The sequence below is a fragment of the Micromys minutus genome (assembly GCF_963924665.1).
Source record: "Micromys minutus genome assembly, chromosome: 7".
Classification (NCBI taxonomy): Eukaryota; Metazoa; Chordata; class Mammalia; order Rodentia; family Muridae; genus Micromys; species Micromys minutus.
In genome coordinates this window covers 22,754,379-22,772,473 of record NC_137976.1, presented here as the reverse complement: position 1 = coordinate 22,772,473, position 18,095 = coordinate 22,754,379, and the positions used below count along the sequence as shown (strand labels likewise).

General features: G+C 38.7%; 1 protein-coding gene across 1 annotated transcript in view; it reads left to right on the top strand.

Moving 5' to 3' along the window:
• Nucleotides 1-18,095, top strand: part of ROBO1 (roundabout guidance receptor 1) — a gene marked incomplete at both ends in the record, with an annotated part of 702,311 nt that overhangs the window by 544,859 nt on the left and 139,357 nt on the right. Inside the window, one exon of the mRNA XM_080919233.1 lies at nt 15,696-15,853. Within this exon, the coding sequence (XP_080775359.1) occupies nt 15,696-15,853 (158 nt within the window). The remainder of the gene's footprint in view (nt 1-15,695; nt 15,854-18,095) is intronic.

The window sequence follows — 18,095 nt, the reverse complement described above, 5'->3', positions numbered from 1 at the left end:
ACAAATATAGAAAATAAGGTCGCAAGTTCTAGATTATTTATTTATTTTTCACCTCATTTTTAAACTTTTACACATTAGAACATATCACGGTGTCCTTCGGGTAATTAAACCATAGTGTCTTTTACTGAAAAAAGTTACGGATCCAGGGATATGGCTGAGTGAATAAACTGCTTGATGCCAAGCAAGATAACCACATACAATCCCCAGAAAGAACCAAATTTCGTAAATTGATCTTTGACTTTTACAAGTGTGTCAGGAGGGCACACACATGTGCATTCTCTTTCTCTCTCTCTCTCTCTTTCTCTCTCTCTCTCTCTCTCTCTCTCTCTCTCTCTCTCTCTCTCTCTCACACACACACACACACACACACACACACAGTTGAGACATACCATCAAATTGTTCTTAAACCTTTCAACTGTTAAAGTCAGTCATCACTTCTTTGAGAACTGTCCCTCTTGAACATTTATACACTTCTGTAAAAGTTTATTTTGCCTAAAAAAAAGCATGATTATCATTAGAAACCCACACCACAAACAGTCTTCATTCTCCTCTCACCAGAGTGACATTTTTTTAAGACATAACAACATCTATTTCTCCTCTATGAAATTTTATTTTGCATAGTAGCCTTGTCCAGTTAGAGGGCTCACGATCTCAGTGGGGATTTAAATCTTCTTTTATATATATAGACCTCCTGGGTTAAAGGCTAGGGTCAGGGTAAGCAACATGGTAGAGAATGCAGTGGGTGCAGGCGAGGGGGAGGGGAAGGGTTCGCTGAATTGTTCTTGTGGAATGAATGGAGTTTCATGATAAGCAGATTCCAAGGTGGGGACTGTGATTTTTGTTTTCTTATAGTAAGATCCTGAATGCTGCTTACAGGATTAAGATAAACAATGAGTACATAATGATGAATGGTGAAGTTTCTGTGTTAGGAGGAAGATAAATTTCTTGTTGGGTCTTGCTCTGCACATGTGTTGTGGAGTCTGGTAAGGAAGTACTTAAGCATAGCTTAGCTAAAACTCACAGGAACTTCAGAATCTATTCCAATAGGGACTGTAATCTGGAAGATTAAGATGTGGTAAGGTTAAGGTAAATACAGATGGCCAAGTGCCACATACCTTAAATGATCCAGTTGGTAGCAGCATTCAAGGATTAAAATGTTCAAGCAGCCTGTCCATGAAGAAGCCTTCTCGAACAGCTATAAATGTGTTCACTGGTTCATTTGCAAACCATTAGAGCACCAGCAGAGGGCTATATAGTAATTTAGGATTTCCCACATCTCTGATTTTGTCTAGGTGCTAGTTAGCTGCTAAATCCTCTGTGTCAGCAGCCTGTGGGGTCCGAGGGACTGCTTAAAATTGTCACTCTTTCTAGCAGCCTGCCATTATTCCTGTTAGTGACAGCAATGTGCTTTTACTCAACAGCTATCTAGGTAACCCCACCATGGTTTTAGAGCCTTCCAATTATTTATATGGTTTGACATAATATATGTATATGTTTCATGTGTCCTTTGTCACATGTTGAAGTGCTCAGCTAGGTTGCTCCACACTAGTTACTGTATGCAACATGCTCTCCCCAGGCCTGGGATCTGGGTTGTATAAATATTGGGAGTGGTCTTCAGTTTGCAATTCATGATGCTTTGATATGCCCTTGTTTTAATTTTATCAGCAAAAATTTAACCTTGTAAAATTTAGGATGTTTGAATAAAATGTGACATTAAGCTAATATGATGCTTCTCTTAAAAACCAGAAATGGTGTCATTTATGGAAGTTTTAAAGAAGAACATGCATAAGTTAATTAGTTAGAAGAGACCGTGAAATTCTCTATTTTAAAAATATTCATCTTTTCATCATAAAAATTTATCATCACCAATTTTTCTTTTACTTTTTGATTTAAAGATTTAATTTATTTACTGTGTATACAGCACTCGGCCTGCATGTATGACTGCAGGTCAGAAGAGGTCACCAGAGCTCATTATAGATGGTTATAGGCCATCATGTGGTTGCTGGGAATTGAACGCAGGTCCTCTGGAAGAGCAGCCAATGCTCTTAGCCTCTGAGCCATCTGTCCAGCACTCCTCCCTCAATTTTTCTTATATGAAGTAGGCCATTAGCTTTTATTATTTGGGGAATTTAAAAGAACTTCATGGTTCAAAAATACACGAACCAGGGAATGTTACTTCTCTATGACCTGTAAACACAAAATAAGACACACATTTGGGGAATGCTCGGTTGTCATTTGTTTGGAGCCATTGTTGTGTTAATGGGTCTATGCCTCCATTGGTCTTTTGATTATCTGCATGATCTTTTCTTTAATTGCAATGTAGTGAACACTCATCCACAGTGTTATATCCACATAAATAACACATTGAAGTATCACTGAAGTGGGAGCAACAGTGTGGTTTTAATTTTATTATTCCCTGGCTTTTGGTATTTGGGTCAAAAGGCATTCTGTATTTTAACCATGCCTGTAAGAGATAAACAAAAACTCTAATCTTTCATATGGCTCAAGTGTTTGCTCATTGAGACCAAGGCATTTCTCCATGTGTCTGTAAACCAGGAGTCTCATGTCTTCATCAACAGCCATTATCAAGTAAAAATAGTGATACATTTATTTATTTATTCTTTATTTACTGATTTATTTTGTTTTTTCAAGATGGGGTTTCTCTTTGAAGCCCTGACTAGACTTGAACACAGCGATCTGCCTGTATCTGCCTCCTGAGTGCTAGGATTAAAGGCTGCCCCACCACACCCTACCCTAATCGTGCTTTTAAATCAGGGCATTCATTTAATTCCCAAGAGATCCATTAAAGGGTCAAGAAAACCTATTTAGATGTAGAGAAATTGTTTTATACTTTATCAGATAAGCAATTTATTGCATCATTATTAATAATAGAATATAGAAATTATATAATAGAATATTAGAAATTGTCATGTTTCAAAAAAAAAAAAAAAAAAAAAAAAACCTCATGACTCTATCTGTATTTATTTTGGGTATTTGGGCTTGTTACAAATTAGTTTACTTTATGACAGTAGGTGCATCAAATTAACTTTGGTATCACATTTATTTAAAATCTTGAATTGTTCAAAGCAAAAATTGTCTCCCTAGAAAGGTGTAACGTTGTTTTTAGTATTGAAACCTTAGTGAATACTTCAAATATGGTGTTACTAATATGTTTCCTTTTCTAATTATTAACAGTTACTCTAAGAAAATTAGGTACAGTCAAAAGGCCAGTTATACATTTTCTTTTAATAACTAATGAGACAATCTCTAAAATGATTGTTTTTTTTCTCTAAAATTATTTTTTTTTCATTTCTACTGTTTTTGAAAGATTTGCTGATGTTGAAAGGAACTTAGGTTGAAAAGAACTTATATATTTGTGTCAAAAAAGTAAACAAACTGCTCATAAAACACTCCTATCAGCATATTGAAAATCGAGTCAAAATTTTATAATAATCAACAATCATTGAATAGTGTCAAAGAGGACAATGGGAACAGGACTGTCCTTCAGTGCCTTGGAAATCAAAGGCTTTTCCTGTAATTGTCAAGAAAGTCACAGCTGCTACTTGAAAACTAAAACCATCTACATTTGTTAAATTTACAAAAGATGTTGCCACCCCAACTGGGGTCTGCCAAAGGGAAGACTGATCCACAATGATCCCCCAGAAGAGTGAGGCTCAGAGCTTCCTTTGTATTGCTTCTGCACCTCAAGTTGCTAATGGTTTTACAGTTCTTTCCATGGCTCCTGAAATACTTTCAAAAGCCTGTCTTTTAACCTGGTCTCCTGAACATTTGTTCTTTCCGATGAGCTTTCTTTCCACTCTGCAAAGAGGCACTGGGCACCTTTATCCATTTGGCTTAGTCCCTGTTTGCCATGTTCCCCTTTCCTTGATTGGTCCGGTAAGACCGTTTGATTTAAAGAGCTCTGGCAGATAATTCTATTTAGCAAACTCAATAAAGGTATTAACAGTTGGCCAGGGTTAGTTTTCCTTTAAATTTTGTGATTAAGACTATAACTCCTAGATATAGCAGCTTAAACTTGCAAAATTTCCTCACATTTTGTTTCAAGAAGATAATTGCTCCTCATTTGTGAGCTCCTGACCTATTCAGGTTTTGTGGGTGTGGCTTCTGCTTTGCTAGGGAGAGGCCTCTGGGGAAAGCAAGTGACTACAATAGAGGGAGGGAGGGTTATTGGAGCAATGGTCCATGCCCCATCCCCATAGATTTCAAAGGTGAGCCCTTTCAAAGGTTGTTACCTTCGTCTGTGTTGTTCACATGGCTCTAAGAATGCCTGAGCTGGGAAATTATTTCTTGCATCACGACTTTTGTGTTTCCATGTCTTCTACACCGTAAGGAAAAGTCGTTTATACTTCTAGGTCTTTCTGCGATGATCTTTCAAAGGTGATCAGAGTTTCTGGACAGCAAGCATAGGGCAAGCTCCACAGTTTCTTGGTCTCCCAGAAAAGTGGTTGAGGAGGATCGATCAATCGATTGATCCTTTCTGTAGGCACACATCACCTGCATCTTTTGTTTCAGCTTCAGGTGGAGCTAATTTTTTAAGGCCACAAGACACAATCAGGCCTCAAGACACAATCAGGAATCTCCTTCAGTGCGAAGCAGGTGTCTTAGGACCATGACACAATGTGTTGTCACTGCCTCAGGAGCTGAGCAGGACTCCAAGGCATGCACTAACCTCTGGTTGGTCCCTGTATGTAATTTACCTTCAGTAAGCTCACCTAACATCTAGTCTGGTAAGGAGTGGCTATGAATTATGTATTTGCAGCTAAAGTCTCCCTGGATTCCCATATGTGATTACAAAACGAAAAAAGAAAAGTGAATTCCTACAGTCAACATTTAAGAATGGGTCATAACGTGAGACATTTTGACCCAATTCTTTACTTTTATTTGGTTATCATCTTTGATATTTTTCTTTTGCATCTAATACTTCCGAAGATCGCTAAATTGCATATTACACAGAGTGGAATTGTTGATAAAGCTAGCATCATTAAGGTGATTTATAAAATGATGTTTTTCATCTAATTTAATTCCTTGTTCCATTAGTCCGAGCTTGTTAGTGTGTTTGCAGCTCTCAGCAAAAAAAAAAAAAAAAAAAAAAAGTCTTAAACCCTGTCAGCCAGAGAGTAGGAGGCTGAATGCTCTCTCCCAAGGGATCTGCAGTGTTAGGAAAAGCTGCAAGCCGAGTTCAGAGGCACGCAACTGCACACTTGTTATAGACCTTGGAGATTGAAAGCTTTGTTAGGTACCCACCATTATCATTCTGAAGCCCCGGACAGCCTTGGATGGGGGAAGATCCAAAGCGTCCACAGGTCTAAGAATCCTTATGCTCGGAAATGGTAATAGTGATTTAGGGCAGATTGTCACCAATTAAAGACCTTTTTGTTTGAATGATGTGTCCCTCTGTGTGCTTCTGAGCCTTGGGTTTTTTCTGTCACTGGAAATATCCCTTTGCGTTCTGGGAGCTGTGTTATAATTGGCAGCCTCTATTATGCTGCACAAAGAGACACTGGTGAAGGTTTTGCTGTTGTTGTTTTTAATCCAATTGCTGTTTGCTCTGGAGTTTCACAATTGCTAGGGCGGTTTTAACAAGATCATTTTAAACTGTGAGTTTTCTCCCCTGAGACTGTAACCATTGCTAGCTACTCCTACCTACCCCTACTCACTACTGTTAGCAGTTCTCCCAGGCTTTAGGAATAAAGAAACTATGTGTATCCTCTCTCTCTCTCTCTCTCTCTCTCTCTCTCTCTCTCTCTCTCTCTCTCTCTCTCTCTCTCTCTCTCTCTCTCTCTCTCTCCCTCCCTTCCCTTCCCTTCCTCCTTTTTTTCCTTTCTTTCTTTGTTCTTTTTAATTTGACAGCCATTGTTTCCCATCAAATATTCTAGCTGGAAAACATTATGGACTCTTTGTAAAACATGTAAGCCTTTTAACAATGGTCATGGAAACAGTAATTGCTGGGGTCTAATGTTGTACATGTCTAGTGACTCCTTAAAAATAAAATCCTTCAGCCCTTCCCTACCTCACTTTGTATCCTTGTTTGTGCTGTGGGGTGCGAAGAGAGGCTGGCTAGTTCCTGATGACCTTGCACGACTGTGCTCTCGTTGTATAGGATCACATAAAGGTGTTGTCTGAAGGAGCAGGACATGTGTGTCTCCACATAGTCCTTTAAACTGACAGTACTTCCTCAGCTGAGTATAGTATGAAATGACACAGAAGTAGAGTGTGCCAACCAACAAGGAGACAGTCACAGCTCTGGACATTTCCTAGAGGGCCAGTCAAGATTATTACTTAATGTTCAGTTTGTGGTTACTAAGAAACATCTCCAGTTGGTTGTGATACATACTGGCTACCTGCTATACTGCTGTCTGAAAGCTACCGAAAATTAACTTCCTATAAATCATATCAGCTCTCCGTGATCAAAAGCCCAGCTAGTTTACTGTGTTCACTCAACTCATCAATACTTGCAAAGTTTTTTAAATTGTGTTAACACTTGGTATGAGTGTCATGGATGGATGACTGATGGTATTCCTCTTATGCTGTGATTGGTTTTCGAATAGTGACTCTTAAGTGCATATTTCAGTCAGATAAAGTATGTAGTGTGCCTCAAATTACATTACAAGCAAGCACCCTAAAATCATAATATAGTTTAACTGATTGAAGGATATTACCGCTTAATAACTGAGCTTTGAAATAATGTAATACAGTCCTCGTTGGGAAAACTCAATCTTGTGTTATAAGGAGCAGAGTTTGAATAACAGTTTAATCGGTGAAACTTATGTTACCCCTGTGCTTTTTCTTTGGCAGCCAAAAAAGCATTTCTTGTATTCTACTTCCCAGTAGAAAAACTTACCTTGGCACTGTCTGATGCTCACCTATATGTCTAAAAGGGCACGGCCAGTTCCACAAGAAATGGGGGCATCAGTTTTGGCCTATTTCTGTTCACTTCCACCTCTCGTGGAGGCAGTTTCCTTTTTACCTACAAATGCACATCTAATTTGCACCACCCTGGCTCTTCTCATAACATACTAGTAACATACATATGACCCCACCCGAACCTACTAGTAACACAGAAACACAAGCCACCTTTCCCCTAGTTGATGCATCCATTTCTAATGTTATTTCAGTCTCATGCTCATCCTTAGAGCATCCAGACCACAAAACGACTTTATGGGTCTTCCCGGTCCTTGTGGGATCCGGAATAGATGCCAGCACCTTATGCAGGCTGCTGAGCGCTCAGCGCTACTGCTCCAGCTTGCTCCACCAAACCCATGCTGCGTTGCCAGCATCTGGGCCCATCGCACTGGGCTGTCTTAGAATTCCTTTACGGTGCCAGATTTCCTCTGCCATGCGGAGTATATCCTCCTTCCGCAGTGGACTTCCCTAAGCTAATCCGTGCCTATTTTCCAGGTTTCGCCTCACCTCTTCCTTCCTCAGAGCCCCTTTCCTTCCCTCACAATTTCTGTTTGTTGTAAATCTTCCACACAGCTTTCTTCCTGCCTTGCATCGCAATAATAATATATACGCAATATATTACATAATAGAACATGCACAATAATATATAATATTAATGGTATATCTGTACACATAAATATCTGTGTATTCATTTGTAATAATATGCATGTTTATTTACCATGATATATTTCCCATAGCATTCACTTAAATATACCTGCCTTTATCTTATTAGAATAGGACTCCTGCAGGTTGCTTTCACCATTTTATACCTTATAATACACACATAGTGTGCCGTAAACCTTGGCTCACGCTCACTGTATCTTCCCCGCTGTTTGGAGTGGCGATATGGAACTAATGTTTCTCCTGGAGTGGACCTTCAGCTAGAGGCAGGCCGTGAATGCAGAAGAATATTCTTTTGCTTAAGGATTCTTTGAGTACAGCATACTGAACATAAAGTTGGTTTTATGAGAGAAAGAGAGAATGCCTGCTGGTCTCACTCTAATCAAGGTCCCGAAGCTCAGATATCCCCATTTCGTCTGTGTTGTTTTAACCCTGCCAGGGTGTCCCCGAGTGTGACTCTCGCTCTGGCACTTAGACGCCCTCGTCAATGGCATTCTTTGTCCTCTTTCTACATTTGTGCTGGCAGCTGAGAAATTTGGCAATTCCTTACACGGTGACTAATAGCAATACTTCTTTGTAGATGTAATGCCCCATAAAAATGGCAAGTCCTGTATAAACATTAAATAATTAGTTTTCATAATAACCCTACCGAGATAGAGCGTAAAACTCCGTTTCGGGTGGGAATAACTGAGTCATTGTAAGTCTACTTATCCCAGTCACAAGGTTCTACAAGAAGCGCTGGTAATTCTGAAAAGCGCCACTTCCGTTTTCTAACTCGTATGCGTCACAGGCCAATAAATTTCTGCCTCATAAGTAAGGCATATTTTTCTTCAGTAGTAAATTAATTTCACTCACACTTTATATTCAAGCGTGGAAGATTCACACACATCCAGTCGGTAACTGGCATTTTCAACATAAGAGGACATGACTTATCTAGTTGGCTTTCCTCCTTCAATATTACATATTTTTATGTTACCCCAGACTTTCTAATCTGCTGAGGCCTAGCTATTTAAAAGTCTATTCTTATGAATGTCCGCTTTCCTCTGGAATGCGTTACAGATGTTCACTGTGACCTAGCATGCCACACTAACCCATCATTTGATTCCATGAATTGGTGCCATTGTAGTAAGGGCTGTGGGGTATCCCAAGGCACAGGGCAGGAAGCATCACAATGTTGTCTGGGTTTCTGAAAACTACAAATAGAGATCACAAGTAAGTGCAGTCTAAAAGCTGATGTTTGCCCAACATACAAAAGTCTTAGTTTTGTTTTGCTTTGTATTTTTTTCCCCCCTAGCTGTATCATAATGGTTGGGGATATCGGCCAAGAACAACACGGCCCCCTACTGCAGCTCTGCCGAATCAGACCTTGGGAGCATTCCTATGTGTTAGCTTAGCTGGCTCCTCCTGTGTACCTCTCCATAACTGGCACCCGTTACTTATAGGATCTCATTCTGTTTGCAGGGATTTGCTCGCAACGTTCCTAAGACTAATTGATATGTGGCATCTTCTAGCAGCAGATGACTTTAGGAATACATAACTTTTAAATAAAAACTCTACTTCTTTCCCAAGATGGAGATTCAGCAGCTTCTGAAATCCTAGAACTTCCAGCCTTTGAGAAAGAAGTGCTTCGTCAGCATATCAACCCCCCTCCCCAAGTATCAACCAAGGCAAAAAGTCACCTTCTAAAAGGAAGTGGCATGCATGAAGAGCACTCGTAGAAGGTGACATGGTTATGGAAGGGCACCCACAGATTGTATATCACCCTTTAAAAGTGACCGTGATTTAGAAACAATTTCTATAAATTCGAAGCTCTGCTCAGATCTGATATCTGAAAGTAATGTTTTCGGACAGAATGTCATGAATGTCCTTACTAGGTGGTGGCTTAAAAGGAGCACCACTGGATGGAGTATTATTTCACACCCTCTGGTTTCGTTTTCATATTTAATGTTGCATCTCCTTGTGCATGTAGACTATTTAAAGTTAGAGTTTGGTCATTACCTTAAGAATACTTTGAGATGTTTAGATCTTGTTACCCTCTAAGCATCACTTCCTGAGAAACAGGACAACGGTTTAGATGTCCCTGGACATCCCTGGACAGCTCCAAAGTTTGTCTGTTCGTTCAGAAATTCCATTCAATTTCTATTTCTGACAAGGGTTTTTGGTGGGGGAGGGTTGCTGGGGCATGCCTGTGTGTGTGTGTGTGTGTCTATGTGTATGTGTGTCGCTGTGTGTATATGTGTGTATTTGTGTGTCTCTCTGTGTGTATGTATGTGTATATGTCTCTGTGTGTGTGTGTGTGTGTGTGTATGTGTGTGTGTGTGTGTGTGTGTGTCTTGTGTGTGTGTCTATGTGTATGTGTGTCGCTGTGTGTATGTGTGTATTTGTGTGTCTCTCTGTGTGTATGTATGTGTATATGCCTGTGTGTGTGTGTGTGTGTCTATGTGTATGTGTGTCGCTGTGTGTATATGTGTGTATATGTGTGTATTTGTGTGTATATGTGTGTATATGTCTGTGTGTGTGTGTGTGTGTGTGTTTCATTTGTGAGAAGATGCAAGTGGGTGAGTGCTTATGCTTCTGAAGGACAAAGGACACCCCCAGTGTTTTGCTTTGTGAGCCATTCACCTTGCTTTTGGAGATGGAGTTTCTCACTGGCCCAGACCTCGCTCTTGTTTGGCTGACTGGTAAGTGAGCCTCAGGAATCTGCCTGTTTTTACAAGCCAATGAGATTATAATTTTTTTATGTTTTTATGTGGATAATGGGGATCAATCTCATATCTCCATGCTTATACATTAAGTGAGCTAACTCCCTGACCAAAGACTGTTGCATGACCCATATCATATTTTTATCTTATGTTAGAAAAATTGAAGAGCTTTTATAGCATATTTACCAGGCAGGACATTTGTAATTAGGACAGATAGATATCTTGTATTAAAGAATTAATTTTGAAATGTAATAACAATTCTTAATGCAAGCCTCTAAATTGACATTCAGATAGAGATTGTGATGTATTTCTTGCAAAGGTGAGTCATTTATACACTACTCCAAGTCGAAAATTATTTAATAATTTTGAGGAAATAGAGTGATTTACTTACCACAGTCATATATTAATTAGTAACTACAAGTTTGTCATTAAGTACCTACTTTCTAACTTTTCTTCTCTAGCACCCTCCATTTTTTAAGGACTTTGTTTTCTCTCTCCTCATAAGCACGATTTTCTATTTGCCACATAGTTTCAATGAAAAGGTTTCCTTTTGTGGAAAAAAAATAGATCACAGGACTGTATGCTGTCTTCTTTTGTTTCCTCCGGAGATACTGGTTCTAATTAATATGCCTATGTTTAATTAAAATGATTCTTATTGTACAGGCTGTTCACTCGGGTTCTGGTTGAAATAAACTGTGGATGGGAAGTAACACATCATATGTATTCTGGATAATGAATTCTCATTCTCAATGTGTTGTTCAAAATGTGAAGAGGTCCCTTCCAAACTTGGCAGAATCTGGGGACCGAGTGCTAAGAGGACAGCCATATGACTGTCAGGAGGGAGATTTCTCAGTGAACTTCTGTTCGGTTGGAAGGCAGCTGAAATATTAGTTACATCATGATACTTAAGTATTTGGAACTGCAAATAACGTGAAAACAAGACTGAGAGACAAACCACTTGGAGAATTTTCTTTTGTGGCTGGCGAGCTGACCAAGGCTTGGTCTTGGTTCTTTAAACATCCCATTCTGTGTAACGAAGACAGTAATCTCCCTGTGTTCTGAGTTTGTGACAGGATTATATAAGCTGATCGTGAGCAATAGACACTTACTAAGCTTCTGTGCTGCTAAAATTACCTCTCTTACATTATCCACTGGTTTGATGACATGTTTCTCTCCCTTGAGGAGTCCTAAGTCTTTAGACTCTGATTTAAAATTTTGATTTTACTTGATTCCATTTTATTATGAAATGGGTGTTTTGCCTGCATGTATGTCTGGGTACCAACTGTATAACTGGTGCTCCAGAGGCCAATAAGGTCAGAAGATGGCTTCGGATCCCTGAGACTAGATTTACCAGTGGTCGTGAGTCATTGTGTGGGTACTGGAAACCTAACTTTGGTCCCTCCAGTCCCAAGACATTTCTGACACTTTTACAGTCATTTCTTTGTTTTTTTTCTCCCTCACACCCATCTGGGTTGTTCATGCGTGGAGTCAGAGGACAACTAATGTGAGTGGCTTCTCTCATGTCACTGTCTGTGCTCTAGAGATGGAGCTCAGGTCGTCACGTCTGTCAGCAAACAGCTCTACACACCCAACCGTTACACCAATGGTAACTCATTCATTTCTAAGACAAGAACTTCGTGGGCACACTGTCAGGTTCCCAACAGCACCGAGAGGCTATGGTCTGTGAAGTTGAAGGCGTGTAGTTCATAGTTGTATTGTATGTGTTTAGGGAATACAGAGAATCTCACATGTTCTTCAAAGTACCAGGACAGGATAGTTGTGAAAGCTGGTGTGAAGACGTACGCAGCCATTTATAAGAGTGTGTACTTGTGGGAACGTCAAGGAGAGAATTGTGCTTCACGGGACAGGGATGAGGTAAATAGGTTTTTTTTTCTTTTATTTTTCAAGAAAAAAAAAAGAAAACAAGAGTTGCGCATTAGATGTTGGGCTTCTCCTCTCTTGGCTTATTAGCAAGCTTCCTGGATTTTATTTGCTCCTTATAATGGGAAGGATTGGATATAGCCAATCTCCTGCCTGTCCTAAAGTAATTGTCCTTCCTTCAGTTTTAAAGCTTTGTGTAGTGTTCCTGGGGAGTGTTCTGCAAATACTGACCCTCCCCCCCCCCTTACACATGAACTTTGGTTCTTTGCTTTTTCTCTCAGCTTCTCCATATTGTGTAGATGGGATTCAGGTGCATCACTGGTGTGATTATTTTGTTTTAGCTTGTTGGGGTTCTTTTCCAGAAAATATTGTTGGTTGTTTTGTTCATTGTTTATAGTTAATACAAAGATGTCTCAATGAGTAAGGACACCCATGACACGGAGCCTGACGACCTGAGTTTAGTGAGGGATAGATGACACGAACTCTTCATTTTGCTTTAAAGGAGTTATTAGAGCTAACCACTTCCGAAAGCACAAACTTCAGGGGATTGGCTGAGGCTATGCCTTCTTAACAAAGTGAGACATGGAAATCCCGTGAGCTAAGTGTGCATCAGTTCACAGGTGCAGGAGCTAAAGTGTGCAGACAAGAAGAGGAGAGCCATGGCCATAATACACAGTAAATTTGACCTGATCAGCACTTTCTTTTTGTTAAGATTGATTGATTGATTGATTGATTTAATGTGTATTGAGTGCTGTGTCTTTACACACACCAGATGAGGAAATCAGATCCCATTACATATGGTCATGAGCCACCATGTGGGTACTGGGAATTGAACTCGGGACCTCTTGAACAACAGTCAGTGCTCTAACCACTGAGCAGTCTCTCCAGCTCCAGTCAGCCGTTTCTTAATTGATGCCTGCTAGATGTATGAATGCTATTTATTCATTTCAGATAAATATCATACATTATTTTGAAAATTGAGTTTTTTTTTTAAATCCTTATAGTAATCATATATAGCAGGTACCCTAGATAAATGGAGAAAAAGATAATTTTTAAAAAGATCCATGACTTGGAATTTCTGGGGATTTTAGGTATTTTTCTACCAAGATGCTGCCAGTCATTTGAATTTAAGTTTTTAATTACTTACATATGGACACAGGACTTTTTAATTGGACAACTTAATTAAAATAATGTCATTTAATAATATGACTTATAAAATATTTCTCCAAAGGAAAATTTCGAGACAGCTGTAGGTAAAAATATTATTTTTATATCAGGAGGAAAAGCCTTAAATTCATACTTTTATGAAACATTGCCTGTAGCCATATCTGGATTTTTATATTCAACAGCTGCAAAAATAATCTCACGAGCATTATCTAAGCAACAGTCTTTAATGGGTTATGCTTTATTAGTTTTCTATTATACACTGCAAAAATAGACCAAATCATATGATACATGCAAAGAACAGCTAGACTAATCTTAAACTTTTGGTATTTCCAGAAGACATTGTACTATTTGTTGGCTTATTGGAGATATGATCCTAATTTATAAATAAGATAAAGTAGAATCAAGATTATCTTAGTCTGCCAGTTAGGAAAATTGTAATGCATGTTTACTTTCATTCGAAAAGTATTTTCTTTGGGGTGTTTTAGGGGTCTTAAAGCATTTCAGGGGTGTTGTCTCTGATTAGGAACATGATCCAGTACGGGAGTTTCCTGCCTGTGAAGGCCAGTTAATTTCTATAAACTTTATGTTTTGTTTATTTTACATTCTTAACGCCTAATAACCACATAGCTTAGAAATGGTGTAAGCTTTCAAGCTCTGTCTGTTTTTATACTGAGGTGAAGACATCTCACTTCAGCAAAGTTCACTTTCTAACAGTGTGGTGTTAAGAACAGAGAGTATAAAAGTGACCATTGCAACAGTTAGGACCAGCCACAGTTTCTTTTCCTCTCAATATTCCTTCCGAAGATAGGAAGAAGTTGTTTCAGGAAGCAGGAGAAACCCAGTTCGGCATGGGTACCATGGCTTTCCCAGTTACATAAATATGGCTATCCCAAATAAAGGGTAGGAAAGAAGGGGGGAGGGGTGAAAATATGAACCACCGGGAGGCAGTTAGTTTATTCCAGACTAGGGAAGCAACATTTAAGGTTGATTCTATTTTGACTGATGGTTTGAGCACAAATTTTCAGTATCCTAACTCTTCATCCGTTAAAGCACTGTGAAAAGCCATATGGGTGTAAATGGATCCAGTGATAAACACAACTGCAGTTCTAAAATTCTGCTCAATAGGTTTTCTTTTTTTTTTTTTTAAGATAAACAGTGTTCACTCCAGATTAATGTGCTTAACTTATAAATAAACATTTTAAAGTGTTCTCTTAATTTACTTTACTGAGATGGTTCACAGGAAGAAGGAAAATAAGAATGGGAAACTTAACCATTTATTGGACTTTGGGACTGTGTGTGTGTCATCTTCCATTGTTGTAATTTTAAATGTAGGACATAGATAATGTACATATGCTTATCTAGTAAAGAATATGCTTGCGATTTAAGGCTCGCTGATGAGAACATGTAATTCAGAATCTCCTGATGTTATGGTGGTACTGAGGATCATTTCCCTCTATGAACTTGTTTTAGAGCACATTATTTAATTTCCAGAATTTTCCCTTCAGTCACTAAGTCAATAACACCTTTTTTTATACAGTATGCTAATCGTGTATTACTGTGAAGTTGAGATGACAGGAGTAGATCATTTACTACTCTCAAATTTAGGGTTTGTAGTAGAAAAAAGATTAATTGTCTATTTCATTCTAAATAGGTTTATGGATTTAATAAAATACTGCCTAACAAAAATAACCTTGGACATAAATTCTGATGTTATTAATCATAACCTGTGTATTCTTACTCCTTCCTATCCATTGACAATTAAAAAAAAAAAAAAACACTGATTTTGAAATCCTTGGCCAATGTGTGTGTGTATCTGTGTGTGTGTGTGTGTGTGTGTGTGTGTGTGTGTGTGTGTAGTTTTCATAGTGACTATATTTAAATTCTGTCAATTATTACAGTTTTCTCTAAATCTAATTAAATCACTTAAATATTTGCTTTGGAATGTAGTCATTCATATTTTTAGTTTGTGAATATATACTTGTTATAATAATAGATAGAAAGCATTGTCCTGAAGCTTTCTGTAAGTAATGGATCCAGTTGTAGTCAGTGAATGGAAGAGAGAAATGTACATGGTAGGCAGAAGTTCATGCTATTCAGATCAAATGCTGACTGTGAGGGGGAAAAGAAGCAGAGCACACATGCTTGCTGGCCTGTGAAGAACAAGAAACAATCCTGAGAATGCTCAGGGGACAAGTGCCTTTTATAAGCAGCAAATGCCGGTAATAGATAGGACTTCTTCAAGCTACCCTGAGATAGCTATTAGTAGAAGTAAATTCTAATAGATGTTGCTGTTGCTGAAGCTCAGAGATAAGGGCTGTCTATGTCATTGTTGAGTGTGATGATCTCATCTTGTCTCTACAGTACTCCGGGATGACTTCAGACAAAACCCTTCAGATGTCATGGTGGCCGTAGGTGAGCCCGCAGTAATGGAATGCCAGCCTCCCCGGGGCCATCCAGAGCCCACCATCTCCTGGAAAAAGGATGGCTCACCCCTGGATGACAAAGATGAAAGAATCACTGTGAGTACTAAATCCAATGCATCTGCACTCACGCGAAAGGAGGACACGGAAGTCAGTTCTGGGGAGAAAGCCTTGCGAAAAGATTCAGTTCTTTTTCTTTTTCTTTTTCTTTTTTCTTTTCTTTTTTTTTAATGAATGTTGCAAACTCTAAGGCCATCATCAGTAAATGTGATAAAATTCATGAGAAATGCTAATAAAGCAAACAAAAATAGAGTTTTATAGCATACTCAAGGCCATGAAGGTTCTTTTTCAAAAAGAAATATGTCCCAATCTGCATGTGTCGACGTGAAAACAAGTGTTGAAAATGTCTTTAGAAGTCAGTAAAGGACAGGAAATACATTTCCAAATCTAAAGTGGAAGAGTCCATACTTCAGTATTTACTGAATATTTATGATTACTTGAAGCTTAGACCATTTCCATGTCTTTCCCATTACTGTTACTATTACTATAAAATTCATTTACCTAAGATACTTCCAGAAGATCTCCTAGGTTACTTCAAGGGTTTGCTGTAGTTCACTCTTCTTTGCAACTTGCTATAGAACCTCTATGCAGTTTAGTATTGCTTCTGAAAAGGAGAATCTCACTCCTAATTATATAAATGATGACTATGCCTCATTACAAAATAAAATGCCATGATCACAGATGAAATTTTAAACCTCTGTTTTAAGTAGAGACTATGGGATGCATCATCTTTTTGCCATCCATAATTCCATGTGGCTTTTCCACCTATTTGTCCAATAAGGGCTCTCTAAACACCTTAGCCCAACATGCTGTCCTTGGTAATATGGAGTGTCTCTTTGTTGGTGTGGTACTCCCTCTTCTGATTTCCTTTGCTCCATATACGCTGATACCTAATGTTGTGAATTGCTTGATACAAGACAATGTCTATGTATAGAAAAGACTACTGACAATTTATTAAAGAAATTGTAGCATATAGCATCACATGCATCTATGGAATGCTTACACTAGCCATGAGTAACCAGTTAACCAACCAGCATAACACAGAAGTGGGAGTAGAATGGGGCCAGCTAGAGCCATGGTTAGGAAAGGAAATGAAATGTGTGGGGTTTTGTTTGTTCTGTTGTGGGTTTTTTTGTTTTGTTTTGTTTTTTGTTTTTTGTTTGTTTGTTTTTGGCTTTTTTTCCCTTTTTTTTTTCTCAACACCAGTCTGACCTGAAATGAGCATCTCGGAATTGCTTGTAAGTCTAGAAACTGGGGGTAAGATTATTCAGCTTTATCATTTTTTAAGAAGCATTCAGGTCACAAACAAGTGAAAACTCCATGTGACAAGTTGACTTGAAGAAATGAAACCAAGGACATCGGGTAATAGATACTGAGAAAAAACGTTGCCGTGCTTAGGGGTAACTGTACCATCAACACAGAAATATTTTACCCTTAGACCATACTCCAGATAACATTAGCATACACCCTCTATAGTTCCCATCCCCCAGCCTTAATAATTTAGATGCACTCAAAGGGTTATTATCTTTGAGTCTCTCAAGTGTCTCCTAACTAGCTGTTGGTATCTAATGGAAATTTAAGACAAAATTCTCAACACCTAGAATGCAACATTAGGTAAAGTGTATTGAGTACCCTGAACACAATCAACTAAGTAACTGTACTATGAAGTTTTCAAACAGCTTTTAAAAAAATAGAGAAAGGTACAGAAGAATTGATTAGAGATCGCACAACAGTGTAATGCTAAAATGATGGTCAGAGAACGTCTCAAGAAAAACATGGGGAGAAGCAAGTATGGAAATGTGCTGATGTTCGGGAAATGTGAATTTTGATTGGATAAAGCAGTTGCTTCTAGACCCTAAGTTTGTAGACAGCTGACATTTTTACTAAGGAGTGAGGGAAAAATCAGAGGAGATTGATGAGAGAGAGCAAAGGTGAGTGTCATAGAATGTAATGTCTGGAAACAGCAAACAGCCCAGTTTGTAATACCTTACAGATATCACAACTATTTTATATAACTGGCTTTTGGGCTCCTTTGTGGGTTCTATCACCCTTCTCCACCCTTACTACAGCTTTTGAACTCTCCAACACTAGGTGGGACAGAAGGAAGGCTAGTGGGGAACAGGAACATGGATATCAATAAACTACTTCCTGTTGATTAGGAGGACCAAATTTCATGGGGCACAGTTGATCTTTATAGTCAGTTTATCCAATGTTGTCTTCTTTACAAACGGCCACTTGACAAACGCCAACAACACCAACCACCACCAGCAGCAGCAACAGG